This window comes from Haematobia irritans, chromosome 2 (assembly GCF_050003625.1).
Source record: "Haematobia irritans isolate KBUSLIRL chromosome 2, ASM5000362v1, whole genome shotgun sequence".
In the NCBI taxonomy this organism is placed as follows: Eukaryota; Metazoa; Arthropoda; class Insecta; order Diptera; family Muscidae; genus Haematobia; species Haematobia irritans.
In genome coordinates, this window is record NC_134398.1 from 50,999,860 (window position 1) to 51,018,107 (window position 18,248).

The following is an 18,248-nucleotide window of genomic DNA, read 5'->3' on the forward strand; positions in this document are numbered from 1 at the left end:
CGGACGGACGGACGGACACCAAGCGCTAGATCGACTCAGGAGGTGATTCTGAGTCGATCGGTATATATTTTATGGGGTCTTAAATCAATATTTCTGGTAGGCACATTTTTTGCCAGATCAAACTTATTATACCCTAACCACTATGTGGTTTAGGGTATAATTAAATAAAATGTAAATAATTGAACTGAATTTAATTAAACTAATATTTATTTGAATTAAATTTGATTGAATTTAATTTAGTTATCCGACTTCAATTAAATGAAATAGCATAGCTCCCTTGAATTAAAACCCCTACACATTAGACCACTCATAGGAGTATTAGAATCCAGTCTATCTCATCTACAACTGCTGCTGTTAAAATCATAAATCTTTTCATTTTAAAGAGGTCCTTTCTAAGAATTTCCTTGAATTTTCAACCACAACCTCGCATTTAAAATGTATTACCCCGCTACCACGATGTGTGTCAACCTTAGAATAGACAGGTACCAGGTGACATGACAAATGTCACAATCCTCTTCTGGGGTTTCATAAAATTTAATTTCCAATGTAAAAGGGTAATAAAGTATGTAATGGGTGTTTCCTTGGCCACTAATAAAACATAAATTATGACAATGTGTATAACAAAATTTTTGGTATAAACAGCAAGGAAAAGGATTGAGAGTATTGAAAACTACATGGCTTAATTAGAGCTCGACAAGGGGCGGGAAATAATAAAATAAAGAGAGGGATTTGAAAGAGTATTTTGGAAAAAGAATTTGAAGGGTGTTTAACTTTAGAATATTAAAAGAGAATAAATCTAAATACTCGTACCCTTCATGTTTACACTTTTGGCAAAACAGACAAGTTCATGCGGTAAGAAAATCTCGATTTTGTAAAAGACATAGTCAAAAACAAGATTTTATTGAATTTCAATAATGTTTTAGTCGAAAAAAGCATGTCATTCTATATAACGCTTCCACACGAATACTTTATAGATAAGAAGTTATTGATCGCGTACTAAAAAAAATGCGACCCATTCAAGGTTGAAACTTGAGACAAAAATAATCTACCGACATTTGGAGAAAATATTACCAAAAACTACAAAAAAAATATTATTTTGCAAAAATGTTGTCAAAATTTAATTTCTACAGAAAATTTTGTAAATTTTTTTCTTTTGGAAAATTTTATTTTTTGTCAAACACGAACATTTTATTTCTATAGAAAATTTTGTCAAAATTGTATTTCTGTAGAAAATTTTGTCAAAATTTTATTTCTATAGAAAATTTTGTCAAAATTTTATTTCTATAGAAAAATTTGTCAAAATTTTATTTCTATAAAAAATTTTGTCAACATTATTTCCCTAGAAAATTTTGTCAAAATTTTATTTCTATAGAAAATTTTGTCAAAATTTTATTTCTGTAGAAAATGTTGTCAAAATTTTGATGTCTATAGAAAATTTTGTCAAAATTTTATTTCTATAGAAAATTTTGTCAAAATTTTATTTCTATAGAAAATTTTGTCAAAATTTTGTTTCTATTGAAAATTTTGTCAAAATTATATTTCTATAGAAAATTTTGTCAAAATTTTATTTTTATAAATAATTTTGTAAAAAAAAAAAATTTATAGAAAATTTTATTTCTATAGCAAATGTTGCCAAAATTTTATTTCTATAGAAAATATTGTCAAAATTTTGATTTTGTATAGAAAATTTTGTAAAAAATTTATTTCTAAAGAAAATTTTGTAAAAATTTTATTTCTATAGAAAATTTTGTCACAATTTTGATTTTGTATAGAAAATTTTGTAAAAAATGTATTTCTATAGAAAATTTTGTCAAAATTTTATTTCTATAGAAAATTTTGTCAAAGTTTTAGTTTTATAGCAAATGTTGTCAAAATTTTATTTCTATAGAAAATTTTGTCACAATTTTGATGTCTATAGAAAATTTTGTCAAAAGTTTGTTTCTATTGAAAATTTTGTCAAAATTATATTTCTATAGAAAATGTTGTCAAAATTTTATTTTTATAAATAATTTTGTCAAAAAAAATGTTTATAGAAAATGTTGTCAAAATTTTATTTCTATAGAAAATGTTGGCAAAATTTTGATTTTCATAGAAAATTTTGTCAAAATTTTGATTTCTATAGAAAATTTTGTCAAAATTTTATTTCTATTGAAAATTTTGTCAAAATTATATTTCTATAGAAAATTTTTGTCAAAATTTTATTTTTATAAATAATTTTGTCAAAAATTTTTTTTATAGAAAATTTTGTCAAAATTTTATTTCTATAGAAAATGTTGTCAAAATTTTGATTTCTATAGAAAATATTGTCAAAATTTTATTTCTATAGAAAATTTTGTCAAAATTGTATATCTATAGAATGTTTTGTCAAAATTATATTTCGGTAGCAAATATTCTCAAAATTTTATTTGTATGGAAAATTTTGTTAAAAAATTATTTCAATTTATCTACAGACAATTTATAAAATACCATGAATTCTACAAATGTACCAAACCGTGATTACAATACTGTAGTCTTTGTAAGCGGATATATAACTAAAAAAATTTAAAATTGTGGAATCGGCAAACAAAATTTTATTTTCTTAAAAATTCACTCTAAAGGTGCTCTTGACAATAATCTTCCAATGGAATTTTTGTTGAAATTTTGTGAAAGGTTCTTTTCGCTCAAAAAAATACCTTTTTTGTACTTTCTTAAAAATTGTATTTTCCATCCCTGGGCTTAAATAGATTATGGCAAGGGGAGGCTTCTTTAAAGTAAAATGAAGGATTTTAAATTAGAATTTTATGGGTGTAGAAATTCGAAAAATAAAGCAAGCTAATCCCAAATCATTCCCTATATCTAAGATTTGAATTTTTTATTTGAATATGACACAGCTTTTAACATTTATCTTGAATTCAAAGGTTTTTCAACACTTACAACAATTTGATTTATTTTGGCATAAATTAAACTTAATGTCTTAATAAAATTTAAGATTTTTTAAACATGTTACACTTGTTTTTACTAATGCTACACTTATTTCTACTTATCTGGTTAAAACTTCATTGTGTGTTTCAGGTCTTTATTATAGAACATTTAAAGAAAACAAACCTATTATTATGATATTATTAAATTAAAAATTCTTCCTTATCATGGTAAACTATGTGAAACGTCCTTGATATTCATCATATTTCCATACATAGTTGTAATATTTACAGCATAATCTCAGAATTCTTATCTTGGCATAAAATTCATCTAGACTATAATCTTTTATAATGATATTTAATTTTTTACTTTTTCCTAACATAAAACAAAAACTAAATATCATCCAGCCTTTACTATGAACAAATTTCAAACTCCACAAAAAAAGATATTAATCTTCTCTTCTGTTGTGTGTGTTTTTTTTCATATCTTGATTAAAATAACCCTGAAGTGTTGCATAGTCATATTGCTACATAATTTTTAACAATGTTTTATAAAGATATGAAGATAAACTATATGCTTCTTGTCCAGTTTTGTAATAAATCAGAAGAAGTATTTTGTTTTTTTAAACCATGAAATAGTTTCACTCATCTATTGTGTAATATTATGGAGTTAACATAATTATAACTCTGTAATGTGGACTAATTCATCAAATGGTGCAGCCAAGAAATTAATACTTTTACGCTTTTAAACAAAGAAATGCTGAAAAGTTAAAACCATAATGTTAAAAGAATCTAATCATAATTGTATTGGTTTATCTGGTTTACAGTTGTGAAAATTTCGTTTGAATTTTGATGATGAGTTAGTTTCCTCAATCACAATAGCAGTCTATTGTGAATAACTTGTACATTAAGATTAAAATAATAGCTTAATAAAATAATTAGGTATTTTTGACAAAAAAATATGATATTGCCAAAAATAAATATAAGGCCGGGTTTGACATTTACAATTATTAAAAAAAATAGAAACAAAAAATTATAGCAAAAAAATAAAAAAAAAATAATTTCCATATCTTACTATTATTCTTAATTTGTTTACTTTCTCTAATAAATTTATTTTTTGATGACTTCTAGTTCCCCTCAGTTTGATTTATATCCCAGCAAAAAAATGGAGCGCTATTTCAGCAGGATTGTAAGGGAGAGAAGCAGTACCAACTGCTTACAAAACAACCGAATCAGCGCTGATTTTTGTGGGCGATGTCACGATTTAGAGCAGCTTCTACATAGCGCTGATATAATTGCTCATTTTAATAGAAATATTGCTCAGAAGTGATAATAATATTGAGTATAGCAGGAAAACAGCACTATTTTTCATGCATCTATACTGCATGAATTGGTTGCAGTAACGTAAACGAATGATCATAAACTTGCAGTGTGGGTGCACTGCCTACATTATTGTATATCAAAAAGCGCAGCTAAACTCTTATTGCTGAATTTAAATTTAAATTCCTCACAAAAATCCCCAATATATTTGTGAAAGTTTTTTTTTTTGAAAAAAAGTAAAAGGCTCTGCTGTCACAAATCATTAATAGTTTAAATATTAACATTTTGTCAAATCCAGCAAGCTGCAATAAGATCAAGATTTCGAACCACAACACCAGTCTCTTGGTGTTGTGGTTCACCTTGTCTTTATGAACAAAATATTACTTCTAAATATTCAAGTAGTAAAATTGGGTTCCCAAAGTTGGTAGAATTCTACCAGAAATAGTAGATTTTTTTATTATTTAGTAGATTGGTAGATTTTTTAATGTAATAAATTTTCTCTATAGAAATAAAATTTTGAGAAATTTGTCTATATACAAAAAAATAGAGAATTTTTTCTACATAGAAAAACAATTTTGGCAAAATATTTTACAGAAATAAAATTTTGACAAAATTTTCTATATAGAAATAAAATTTTGACAAAATTTTTCATAGAAATGAAATTTTGACAAAATTTTCAATAGAAATGAAATTTTGACAAAATTTTCAATAGAAATGAAATTTTGACAAAATTTTCTATATAAAATAAAATTTTGACAAAATTTTCTATAGAAATAAAACTTTGGCAAAATTTTCTATAGAAATAAAATTTTGGCAAAATTTTCTATAGAAATAAAATTTTGATAAAATTTTCAATAGAAATGAAATTTTGACAAAATTTTCTATATAAAACAAAATTTTGACAAAATTTTCGATATAAATGAAATTTTGACAAAGTTTTCGATAGAAATAAAATTTTGGCAAAATTTTCTATAGAAATAAAATATTGAAAAAATTTTCTATTGAAATAAAATTTTGGCAAAATTTTCTATAGAAATAAAATTTTGGCAAAATTTTCTATAGAAATAAAATTTTGGCAAAATTGTCTATAAATAAAAGTTTGACAAAAATTTCTATAGAAATAAAATTTTGAAAAAATTTTCAATAGAAATTAAATTTTGACAAAGTTTTCGATAGAAATAAAATATTGAAAAAATTTTCTATAGAAATAAAATATTGAAAAAAAATTCTATAGAAATAAAATTTCGACGAAATATTCTATAGAAATAAAATTTGTACAAAATTTTCTAAAGAAATAAAATATTGAAAAAAATTTCTATAGAAATAAAATTTTGATAAAATATTGTAGAGAAATAAAATTTTTACAAAATTTTCTAGAGAAATAAACTTTTTACAAAATTTTCTAGAGAAATAAAATTTTGGTGGCATTTTCTATAGAAATAAAATGTTGACAAAAAATTCTAGAGAAATAAAGCTTTTACTAAATTTTCTATAGAAATAAAATTTTGGCAAAATTTTCTATAGAAATAAAATTTTGACAAAATTTGCGATAGAAATAAAATTTTATTTAAAAAAAAAAAGATTAAACCGATTTCTCGGAAAATTCCCCACAAAAATCCCCAAATTTATGGAAATTCCCCAGGGAGCCACCGTGGTGCAATGGTTAGCATGCCCGCCTTGCATACACAAGGTTGTGGGCTAGATTCCTGCTTCGACCGAACACCAAAAAGTTTTTCAGCGGTGGATAATCCCACCTCAGTAATGCTGGTGACATTTCTGAGGGTTTCAAAACTTCTCTAAGTGGTTTCACTGCAATGTGGAAGGCCGTTCGGACTCGGCTATAAAAAGGAGGTCCCTTGTCATTGAGCTTAACATGGAATCGGGCAGCACTCAATGATAAGAGAGAAGTTCACCAATGTGTTATCACAATGGACTGAATAGTCTAAGTGAGCCTGATACATCGGGCTGCCACCTAACCTAACCTATGGAAATTCCCCACTAAATCCCCAAGTCCCCAACTCAAAAGATTGGTCCCCATTCATGAAAAATATCCCCAATTTGGGGAAAAATCCCCAATACTGCCAACACTGTTCTGGATGGCCCACAAAAATGTTGCATCTCGTATTAAAAGAAAAAAGGCCTTTAAGTTAAGACTGAACCAAGCAGTTGAGTTTCATTCATTTTTGGCCAACATAAATACTTCTCAAATATGGGAAAACCAAAGACAATACACTTTAGAAGATGGGAAATTGGCTTGCATCATACCAAATGTTGCATTGACGGCGATAGGTCCATACATGCTTGTATTTTTTTTATTTGCATTTTTTTAATGAAAAACAATGTTAAATATTGAGCAATAAATTAAAAATTATATTTTCCCGTTTGTTCCAAGATATTTCCATCTCTTAATTTCTTTTTATTTCCATTTTAATGTTTCGAACCAAACGCGTAAATGACAAGTAGCCGTAAATGGTTTGATGTCCTCAGCAGCCAATTTCCCATCTTCCCATCTTCTTATCTCTATTGTTTTTGGTGTACACGCATACGCAACCCAATCTAAAGGGTGATTTGTTAAGAGCTTGATAACTTTAAAAAAAAAAAAAAAACCCATAAAATTTGCAAAATCTCATCGGTTCTTTATTTGAAACGTTAGTTTGGTCCATGACATTTACTTTTTGAAGATAATTTCATTTAAATGTTGACCGCGGCTGCGTCTTAGGTGGTCCATTCGGAAAGTCCAATTTTGGGCAACTTTTTCGAGCATTTCGGCCGGAATAGCCCGAATTTCTTCGGAAATGTTGTCTTCCAAAGCTGGAATAGTTGCTGGCTTATTTCTGTAGACTTTAGACTTGACGTAGCCCCACAAAAAATAGTCTAAAGGCGTCAAATCGCATGATCTTGGTGGCCAACTTACCGGTCCATTTCTTGAGATGAATTGTTCTCCGAAGTTTTCCCTCAAAATGGCCATAGAATCGCGAGCTGTGTGGCATGTAGCGCCATCTTGTTGAAACCACATGTCAACCAAGTTCAGTTCTTCCATTTTTGGCAACAAAAAGTTTGTTAGCATCGAACGATAGCGATCGCCATTCACCGTAACGTTGCGTCCAACAGCATCTTTGAAAAAATACGGTCCAATGATTCCACCAGCGTACAAACCACACCAAACAGTGCATTTTTCGGGATGCATGGGCAGTTCTTGAACGGCTTCTGGTTGCTCTTCACTCCAAATGCGGCAATTTTGCTTATTTACGTAGCCATTCAACCAGAAATGAGCCTCATCGCTGAACAAAATTTGTCGATAAAAAAGCGGATTTTCTGCCAACTTTTCTAGGGCCCATTCACTGAAAATTCGACGTTGTGGCAGATCGTTCGGCTATTCATGATGAAATGTCAAAGCATACTGAGCATCTTTCTCTTTGACACCATGTCTGAAATCCCACGTGATCTGTCAAATACTAATGCATGAAAATCCTAACCTCAAAAGAATCACCCTTTACAATAAAAATTACCACAGGGTTGCAAAAAGTGAGATTTTACTAAAATCAGAAATTGCGGGGATTTACATGGCCGAAATAGATAGAACATTTTCCATCTAATTTTTTTAAATTAAAATATTTACTTTTTTCAATTCAAATGTATCGAATAGATCATTGTAGTAACATGGTATGTTTACATGTGAAACGTACCAAAATTGGTACAATTGTATCACTTTTTGCAACCCTGCTTTCGGTCACAAATTTTCTCTAAACATAATTTTCTCAGTTCGTCCCAATTCCAAAATTTATGGAAATTCCCCCTAAATCCCCAAGTCTCCAAATTCAGAAATTTCGTCCCCATTCATGAAAAAATATAAAAACTAAAAATAAAAAACAAATAAAAAAATTACAAACATGTATGGAACTAGCACCGTCAATGCAACATTTTGTGTGACGTAGGCCAATTTCCCATCTTCTTATCTCTATTGTTTTTGGTGTACACGCATACGCAAACGCATCTACAATAAAAATTACCACAGGGTTGCAAAAAGTGAGATTTTACTAAAAGCTAATGTTTGAGGGGATTGACATAGCCGAAATAGATAGAATATTTTCCATCTAATTTTTTAAAATTAAAATATATACTTTTTTCAATTCAAATGTATCGAATAGATCATTGTAGTACCATGTTTTGTTTACATGTGAAACGTACCAAATTTGGTACAATTTTTGCACTTTTTACAAACCTGCTAAAAACAATTTTTCTCAGTTCGTATTTGCATGAAGACCACATTCCCTCTTCATATTAACTTGATCCTAATCTACAATTCCACCATATAAATAACTTTCCAAACGTTGTGATCTTTTATATGCCAATGGTTGGTATTATATTCCATTTTCCCACATAAAAATAGGATCACCAAAAATATGCAAGAAATATCATCCGTTACAAACCTAAAACCACTTCCCCATAAACCTATACTCCAATATATCAGCATATGTAAATCAAATCAAAAATTACCTACAAATCAAAATGCTCTATATTTATTGCGATTATTACGAATACCATATTACATTTCGCATAAAACAAAAAAAACAATCACTCGATGTGAACTGAAAAGCAATGCAAATGCAAAAAAATGTGAAATGGAATTTGATAAATGCTAAAGAAATATGCAACAGTCAACAAGTTAATTATGTAAGCAATCAGCCATAATATGTTATGCTTTTGAGGAATGCTTGAAAGCAAAGTTTTAGATTACCCCACATTTTTTGCAAAATACAATGTAAAGATTTAAAAATTTTTTCCAGATTCCATAAATAATTAAAGCATCGCTGTTTTTTTGTATTTCTCATTTCAGAATCTCAAAACGGTCCACTTAAGACAAACACCACAATATGGCAACTCCAAATGGAAAAATGCAACTCTTCAGCAGTATTCTAAGTTAAGATACGAACCTTACATGTTGTAGCTGTTCGGGTTTATCTACAACACAGCATGTTCGGTCTCTTGAACACAACACAAATTTATGGCATCAATCAAACACCACCACCACAACAAGAACATGAACTCACACATCAATTTCAATTGAAATCCCTTGCAACATCTATCACATCTCCAACAACCACAACAACATCTTCACAACAACGAAATCATCAAACGAAAGGACATCGCCGCACTTCCTCTTCCGTCTCTGATTCGGGTGGAAGTGGCAATAAATTCTTGTCAAATCTTAGTTCAAAAAGTCCCACCAACTTTTTGGAGAAATTATTGAAAAACGATCTTTTAAATACCTATGACACTTTGAAAAACTATCGCAATTTCACGGGGAGTGGTACACAAAATAAACGTCATTCTGATCCCCTGCAGGGTCACCAAAACCAACAAGGTTTTGTAAATACCTTCAATTGTTTGCAAGGCAGCTATCGCCATAGTTTTGATGGTGAATTTTATGAAAAGGCCAAAGTAAAGAAAACCGAAAAGGATTTGGAAGATTTTGTTGTGGTACCACCGACCACATCAGCATCATCCACACCCTCTAACGCAACGAAACAGTGTGCTTCAAAATCTGGTGAAATGACTATAAAGTGTTCCAAAAATCTGTTGGCTGTTGAACCTGAAGTCCCAGGACCAGCCACTTTACAAAACTATCAAAAAATTCCCGAAAGTGAACATGATCTATTGGTAGACTCATTATTGGTGGCTTCAAGTGGTGCTAGTTCTGGTGAATTTAATAGCAGCAGTGATACCACTACAACTACTCAAAGTTCTAGTGGAGGTGGTTCATCCACATTTTCTTCATCGTCATCAAATCTTTATAAAAGACTGTCATTTGGTGGTATTAGGAATTCACAGAGTTCCCAAAAGCAAGAGAAAAGCGGTGATAATGCGCAGGCGCAGCATATTGATGGGGTAAGTAATGAATTATAATTCTGGAATTCAAAGATAAAGGACACTTAAAACCCATAACAAAGATTGGCACCTAATGTCGTATCAACAAAACCCAAAGTTTTGTTCTCTAACCCCCATTTTCATGAAGCTCCGTTAGTGCTACGTTAGCTAACTAATTTTTAAACCGATCTATGAACATATCTGTCATCTTGTCTATACATTCTATATGCCAGTTAGGAGCTTAACTGTTAGAAAATGTTCAGTTAAAGTTAACTGGAGAAAAGATATTTGCAATTTACTTTCTCTTAAAGCCTAACGGAGCTACATGAAAATGGCCGTAAACATCACAATTTAACTATCGGTTAGAGTGAAAGTATTTGTAATTTTGTATTTTTACAAAATTTGTAATACCTGAAATATTGATCTGAGACCACAGTTGCCACAGTTGGTATAATTCTAATCCAAAATAGTATTTTTTTTTACTGTTTGGCAGATTAGTATAATCTCTATAGAAAGAAAAATTTCACAACATTTTCTATAGGAATAAAATTTTGACACAATTTTCTGTAGAAACAACAACATTTTGACAAAATTGTCTATAGTAATAAATTTTTTTACAAACGTTTCTACAGAAATAAAATTTTGGCAAAATTTTCTATTGAAATAAAATTTTGACAAAATTAAAAAAAAATCAATAGAAATAAAATAAAATTTTGAGAAAATTTTCTACAGAAAAAAATTATGGCTACAGAAATAAAGTTTTGAGAAAAATTTCTATAGAAATAAAATTTTGAGAAAAATTTCTACAGAAATAAAATTTTGACAAAATTTTCTATTGAAATAAAATTTTGACAAAATTTTCTATAAATATAAAATTAAAAACAATCAATAGAAATAAAATGTTCTACAAAAAATATTTTGAGAAAATTTTCTATAGAAATAAAATTTTGATAAAATTCAATATCTTTAAAATGTTAATTTTCTTGTTAGAAATGAAATTTTGAGAAAATGTTCAATAGAAATAAAATTTTGAGAACAGAAATAACATTTTGTCAAAATTTTCTATAGTAATAAAAGTTTTTACAAAAGTTTCTACAGAAATAAAATGTTGACAAAATTTTCTATTGAAATAAAATTTTGACAAAATTTTCTATAGATATAAAACTAAGAAAAATCAATAGAAATAAAATGTTCTACAAAAAAAATTTGAGAAAATTTTCTACAGAAAAAAATATGTCTACAGAAATAAAATTTTGAGAAAATTTTGTATAGAAATAAAATTTTGAGAAAATTTAAAATTTTCTAAAGAAAAAAATTATGTCTACAGAAATAAAATTTTGAGAAAAATTTCTATAGATATAAAATATGAGAAAATTTTCTATAGAAATAAAATTTTGAGAAAATTCAATATCTTTAACATATTAATTTTCGTGTTAGAAATGACATTTTGAAAACATTTTCTTTAGAAAGAAAAATTTCCGACAATTTTCTATAGGAATAAAATTTTGACACAATTTTCTATAGAAATGATATTTTGACAAAATTTTCTATACTAATACAATTTTTTACAAAAGTTTCTACAGAAAAAAAATTGCCAAAATTTTCTATTGAAATAAAATTTTGACAAAATTTTCTTTAGAGATACAATTAAAAAAAAATCAATAGAAATTAAATGTTCTATAGAAATAAAATTTTGAGAAAATTTTCTATAGAAATAAAATTTACACAAATTTTTCTATAAATTCAATATCTTTAAAAATGTTAATTTTCGTGTTAGAAATGACATTTTAAGAAAATTTTCAATAGAAATAAAATTTTGAGGAAATAAAATTCTGAGAAAATGGTATATAAAAATAAAATTTGAGAAAATTTTCTATTATAAACAAAATTTTGAGAAAATTTTTTATAGAAATAAAATGTTGAGAAGATTTTCTACAGAAATAAAATTTTGAGAAAAATGTATATAAATATAATTTTGAGAAAAATTTTCAATAGAAATAAAATTTTGAGAAAATTTTCTATAGAAATAAATTTTTGAGGAAATTTTCTATAAAAATAAAATTTTGAGAAAATGTTCAATAGAAATAAAATTTTGAAAACATTTTCTTTAGAAATAAAATTTTAGAAAGAAAAATTTCAGAAAATTTTCTATAGGAATACAATTTTGAGAAAATTTAAAATTTTCTAAAGAAAAAAATTATGTCTACAAAAATAAAATTTTGAGAAAAATTTCTACAGAAATAAAATTTTGACAAAATTTTCTATTGAAATAAAATTTTGACAAAATTTTCTATAAATATAAAATTAAAAACAATCAATAGAAATAAAATGTTCTACAAAAAAAATTGAGAAAATTTTCTATAGAAATAAAATTTTGAGAAAAATTTCTATAGAAATAAAATTTGAGAAAATTTTCTATAGAAATAAAATTTTGAGAAAATTCAATATCTTTAAAATGTTTATTTTCTTGTTAGAAATGAAATTTTGAGAAAATATTCAATAGAAATAAAATTTTGAGAACAGAAATAACATTTTGTCAAAATTTTCTATAGTAATAAAAGTTTTTACAAAATTTTCTACAGAAATAAAATTTTGACAAAATTTTCTATAGATATAAAACTAAGAAAAATCAATAGAAATAAAATGTTCTACAAAAAAAAATTTGAGAAAATTTTCTACAGAAAAAAATATGTCTACAGAAATAAAATTTTGAGAAAATTTTCTATAGAAATAAAATTTTGAGAAAATTGTAAATTTTCTAAACAAAAAAATTATGTCTACAGAAATAAAATTTTGAGAAAAATTTCTATAGAAATAAAATATGAGAAAATTTTCTATAGAAATAAAATTTTGAGAAAATTCAATATCTTTAAAATTTTAATTTTCGTGTTAGAAATGACATTTTGAAAACATTTTCTTTAGAAAGAAAAATTTCCGAAAATATTCTATAGGAATAAAATTTTGACACAAAATTTTGACAAAATTTTCTATTGAAATAACATTTTGACAAAATTGTCTATAATAATACAATTTTTTACAAAAGTTTCTACAAAAAAAAAATTCTATTGAAATAAAATTTTGACAAAATTTTCTTTAGATATACAATTTAAAAAAAAATTAATAGAAATTAAATGTTCTATAGAAATAAAATTTTGAGAAAATTTTCTATAGAAATAAAATTTACACAAATTTTTCTATAAATTCAATATCTTTAAAAATGTTAATTTTCGTGTTGGAAATGACATTTTAAGAAAATTTTCAATAAAAATAAAATTTTGAGGAAATTTTCTATAGAAATAAAATTCTGAGCAAATTGTATATAAAAATAAAATTTGAGAAAATTTTCTATTATAAACAAAATTTTGAAAAATTTTTTTATAGAAATAAAATGTTGAGAATATTTTCTACAGAAATAAAATTTTGAGAAAAATGTCTATAGAAATATAATTTTGAAAAAAATTTTCAATAGAAATAAAATTTTGAGAAAATTTTGTATAGAAATAAAATTTTGAAGAAATTTTCTATAGAAATAAAATTCTGAGAAAATGGTCTATAGAAATAAAATTTGAGAAAATTTTCTGTATAAACAAAATTTTGAGAAAACTTTTTACTGAGAAAATTTTGTTTTCTATTTTCTTTTTTTTTTGTATAAAATTAAAAAAAATCTTTGGAAATAAAATTTTGAGAAAATTTAATATAGAATACAATTTGAGAAAATTTTAATAGAAATAAAATTTTGAGAAAATCTATAGAAATAAAATTTTGAGAAAATTTTCAATAGAAATAACATTTACACAAATTTTTCTATAAATTCAATATCTTTAAAAATGTTAATTTTCATGTTAGAAGTGACATTTTGAGAAAATTTTCAATAGAAATAAAATTTTGAGGAAATTTTCTATAGAAATAAAATTCTGATAAAATGGTCTATAGAAATAAAATTTGAGAAAATTTTCTATATAAACAAAATTTTGAGAAAATTTTGTATATACAATTTTGAGAAAAATTTCTATAGAAATAAAATTTTGAAAAAAAAAATATATAGACATAAAATTAAAAAAAATCTTTGGAAATAAAATTTTAAGAAAATTTTCTATAGAATAAATTTTTGAAAATTTTAGTGAAATAAAATTTTGAGAAAATCTATAGAAATGAAATTTTGAGAAAATTTTATATAGAAATAAAATTTTGAGAAAATTTGAGAAATACTTTTATTTTTATTTATTTATTTATTTATTTAGTATAAATTAATTTACAAAAAAATATAAAAAGTAACATTAGGACTGGTTGCCAGGACCTTCACCTAAATTGAGAAATACAACTTGGAGAAAATTTTTTACATAAATAAAATTTTGACAAAATTTTCTGTAGAAATAAAATTTTGAGAAAAATTTCTGTAGAAATAAAAATTTTAAGAAAATTTTCTATAGATATAAAATTTTGAAAAAAAAAATTTATGGAAATAAAATTTTGAGAAAACTTTCTTTAGAAATAAAATTTGAGAAAAAATTCTATAGAAATAAAATTTTGAAAAAAAAATTTATATAGAAATGAAATTTTAACAAATTTTTCTATATAAATAAAATTTATAATGTTAATTGTTTCATCTTTAAAAATTTTAATTTTCGTTTTATCTCATACTATCAAAGTCCATTGGGAGTAAGTTCTTCCTTCTTGGTGCAAGCTAAAATCGTTAAAGCATTTAATATGTGACACATTTACAATTCAAGGCATATCTAATAATTGAAGAAAACATTTTATCATACTATCCATAAAAGTTTGATCAAAAACTTCAAAATAATATATATATATATTTTTTTTTAAATTGCTAGATTTTTGGTAAAAGTTTCTTAAAATTTTGGTAGATTATTTTTGGACCGTGTCGGAGACCCCATAAAATTAAATTCTAAAACAGTCTAAGAATGTTTGGGTTTCAATTAATTTAATTTAATTTACTATCGAAGGAGTAGAGCTATTCCTCCATAACAGTGTTACCATGTAATTATTCAACCTTCCCCCCCCAAATCTTTAGAAAAAACCCCCAAATTGTTCTAGACTGTTTTCAAACATCCATAGAAATTTGAAAAAAAAAAACTAGAACAACTAAGGGGTTTTTTCTTAATATTTAAGAGGAAGGTTGAAAAATCACTGACAACATTACTTGTAGGGATAGGGCTATCAAAGATTTCCATTGGGCTAAAGATCATTAAGCTGAAGGGTATATAAATGTCAGCCAGTCCATGCATAAAGCTTTTCATAATTCTTATCATTTCTCTAATATAATTTTGATGATTTATACCTTATCGGTTTTATTGATTAAATTACAATCAATGTTATCATTGCTTTATAACATGGAGGCATGGCAGATGGTGCTTTTATGATGACAAGATAAGATATTCAATAATAATATAATTGATATTTAAATGGAAAGTCTATTAACTCTATGAAAGTCCACTAAAGTTCAAAGAAATCGAATTGGTTGAAATTGAGGAGGAATTATTTCAAGCGTGTATAATTATATTATTCGATATATGTTCCAAACATGACGGGAGCACAAAGAAAAGTTGTGAAGTTTCTACACTCAAAAAAAAGTGAACTCTCTATTTCACTAAAGCCATATTAACTTTATATTAGTTCATAGAATCATTATGTTTGGAAAAAGTTTATTTTAGTCAAATAATTTTTTGCGTATGTTAGTTAAATGAACTAAAAAACGGGAAAAAGTTATACACAAATAAAGCATAAAGATTTCCTAATTTCGTATTTCTTACAAAATAGTTCATTATTTCTTTAAATTTGTAAATTTTACCAAAAATGTGTCCGTCATGAACTTCGTATGTCACTAAAGACATTCTTGCAATTTTGAACTCCAAGATTTCTCTTAAAACTACAAAATTTTCTTTAACTACTGAAAAAATTTAGTTATGTCTAATAAATTTTCTTGAATTTGTCGAAAAATATTTACTTATTTTTGCCATATCGGAGTGATGCCAGCGCTTGTAATACCGTTTAGTTAAAATTTTCTAAAAAAGTTCCAAATTTTCTAAAATTAATCGAAAGTTATCTTTCCTGGTGGGTTCACTGTTTTTTCAGTGTAGTATTGTTAGTAAAATTTTATATAAAATATTGCCAAGGAAAATTCCCGACAGTTCTTGCACTTTATTGCCGGGAAAGTGAGATCGAAAATATGGAAAAATACCCTGAATTTATCATCCAGAACTTTAAGCAAAAAAAAAAATTTACTGATTTCCAAAATAATTTCAAGTACACTACAGTCCTCACTGCATTATCGTTTAATTGAAGAAATTTGATTTATAATATAAAACGTATCAGATAAACTGCAATAACATAAATGCTATTTGTCTACGATTTTATTTTTGTTCAGTACATTATCAATAAAATAAAAGTCTAATAATCTTGCGCATTTGTGTTATCAAATGTTTATTTTCCCTTAATTTGCCCTTCATAAATAGAACCATTTATTTACATGATATCGCTATGGAAAAGCCCGCATTTTTTGTAAACAAAAAAAAAACAATAAGGGAAGAATTTTCAGAATTTTATGCTCCGAAAGCAAATTACATAGTAACACCCCCCATTTGGAAAACCACCATACATATGACCATATGTCTAGGAGGCGGTGGAAAAAATAAACGGGGTTTGTATCTACCACCTTTGATAAAGTTGGCTGTGGTGATGATGACAATTGCCAGGGGTTTTCGCAACACCTTGCCAATTTCGCAATTCAGTTCAAAAGTTAACGTCAATGAAGAAAGAAGAACACTGATAAGCAAAGAACGTATTTGAGGAAAATCGATAAACGTAAAATTCCCCCAAACCAATAATGCGGGTATTTATTGTTAAAGATAAAACCATAAAAGCTTAATCTAATCCAAGAACATTTTTCACTCTCTTTCTAGGTTACCGATAACTCCATAACCCTGAATTTGACAACACCTCTAGTACCCAATTTCAAGGTAATCGATCTGCATAGATCTTCATCGTCCAATTCATCATCTGGTGATTGCCTATCAAAAAGGGAACGTAAAAAAGGAGCAATGACACCACAACCCCAAAAAACTCCACTCTCACAGCTGTTGTCATTTTCATCTTCATCCCATAACGGAAACATTTCAAATTCAAAATCAACACAAAGTCCAACATCAGTTGCGGTCACTTCAACATCTGCAACGTCATCTACAACGATCACCGCAACCACAAACTCACCATCCCACCATGACAAAGTTCAACGACGTAAACTTTTACAAATGTTAACCCATTATGAGCAACAAAATAAGCTCTTGCAACGTGAATTAGCCAAAGAGAAACGAAGACGTTCCGAAGAATTAGCCTGTGTGGTCAAATCTTTAATATGCTTCGAATCGAAATTGAAGACAGATATGAAATCGGTTAATCAACGGCTCCAAGATAAGGATGTCGAAATATGCCGTTTGGTAAGACAAAATCGTGCTTTCCGTAAGAAAATGTCCCGCCTACAAGAGGAAGCTAGTGCATGTACCCGTGATGAGGGCGTGGTAGAGGATGATGAAGCAGAGAATGATGGTGAAACGAAGGATTTACTTGAAGACTGTCTAGTTTTGGAAGCCCTGCAATGCATTAATTGCCGGAGGCAATTCTATGATATTGAGGTGCAAGAGAGCTGTACACAAACCACCCTGACAGCTGCAGCAGGCGGTAGTAATAGTGGTGGCATCCTGAAAGATGTCAGTGGCAATAGGAATGTTGGTAAGTTTTAAAACACTCTGAAAAATATGCATTTAGCTTAATTGGAGTAGTTCAGATACTCATGATTTGTTCCATAGACTTTGGAGACCTCATTTAAAACTTTGGCAATCGTATGTTTGGTACGTTTGATATCAGTAGCGTGATTTTTATGGTATGTCGTTATTTATTTTAAATCCCTTCGATAAGTAAAGAAACCACGTTCTAAAATACATAGTTTGCAGGGACATCCTTTTTATAGCCGAGTCCCAACGGCGTTCCATATTGCAGTGAAACTAATTAGAGAAGCTTTGAAACAGTCAGAAATGGCACCGGCATTACTGAGAGGGGATAATCCACCGGTGAAAAACTTTTTGGTTTTCGGTAGAAACTGAGGTTGGCGGGCATGCTAACCATTGCACCAGGGTGGCTCCAGATTAA

General features: G+C 27.0%; 1 protein-coding gene across 1 annotated transcript in view; it reads left to right on the plus strand.

Annotated features, from left to right (window-relative positions):
• LOC142224265 (uncharacterized) overlaps positions 1 to 18,248 on the plus strand; it is a 196,271-nt gene that overhangs the window by 171,100 nt on the left and 6,923 nt on the right. Inside the window, exons 3-4 of the mRNA XM_075294036.1 lie at positions 9,055 to 10,106; positions 17,006 to 17,831. Of these exons, the coding sequence (XP_075150151.1) occupies positions 9,192 to 10,106; positions 17,006 to 17,831 (1,741 nt within the window). The 5' untranslated portion in view covers positions 9,055 to 9,191. The remainder of the gene's footprint in view (positions 1 to 9,054; positions 10,107 to 17,005; positions 17,832 to 18,248) is intronic.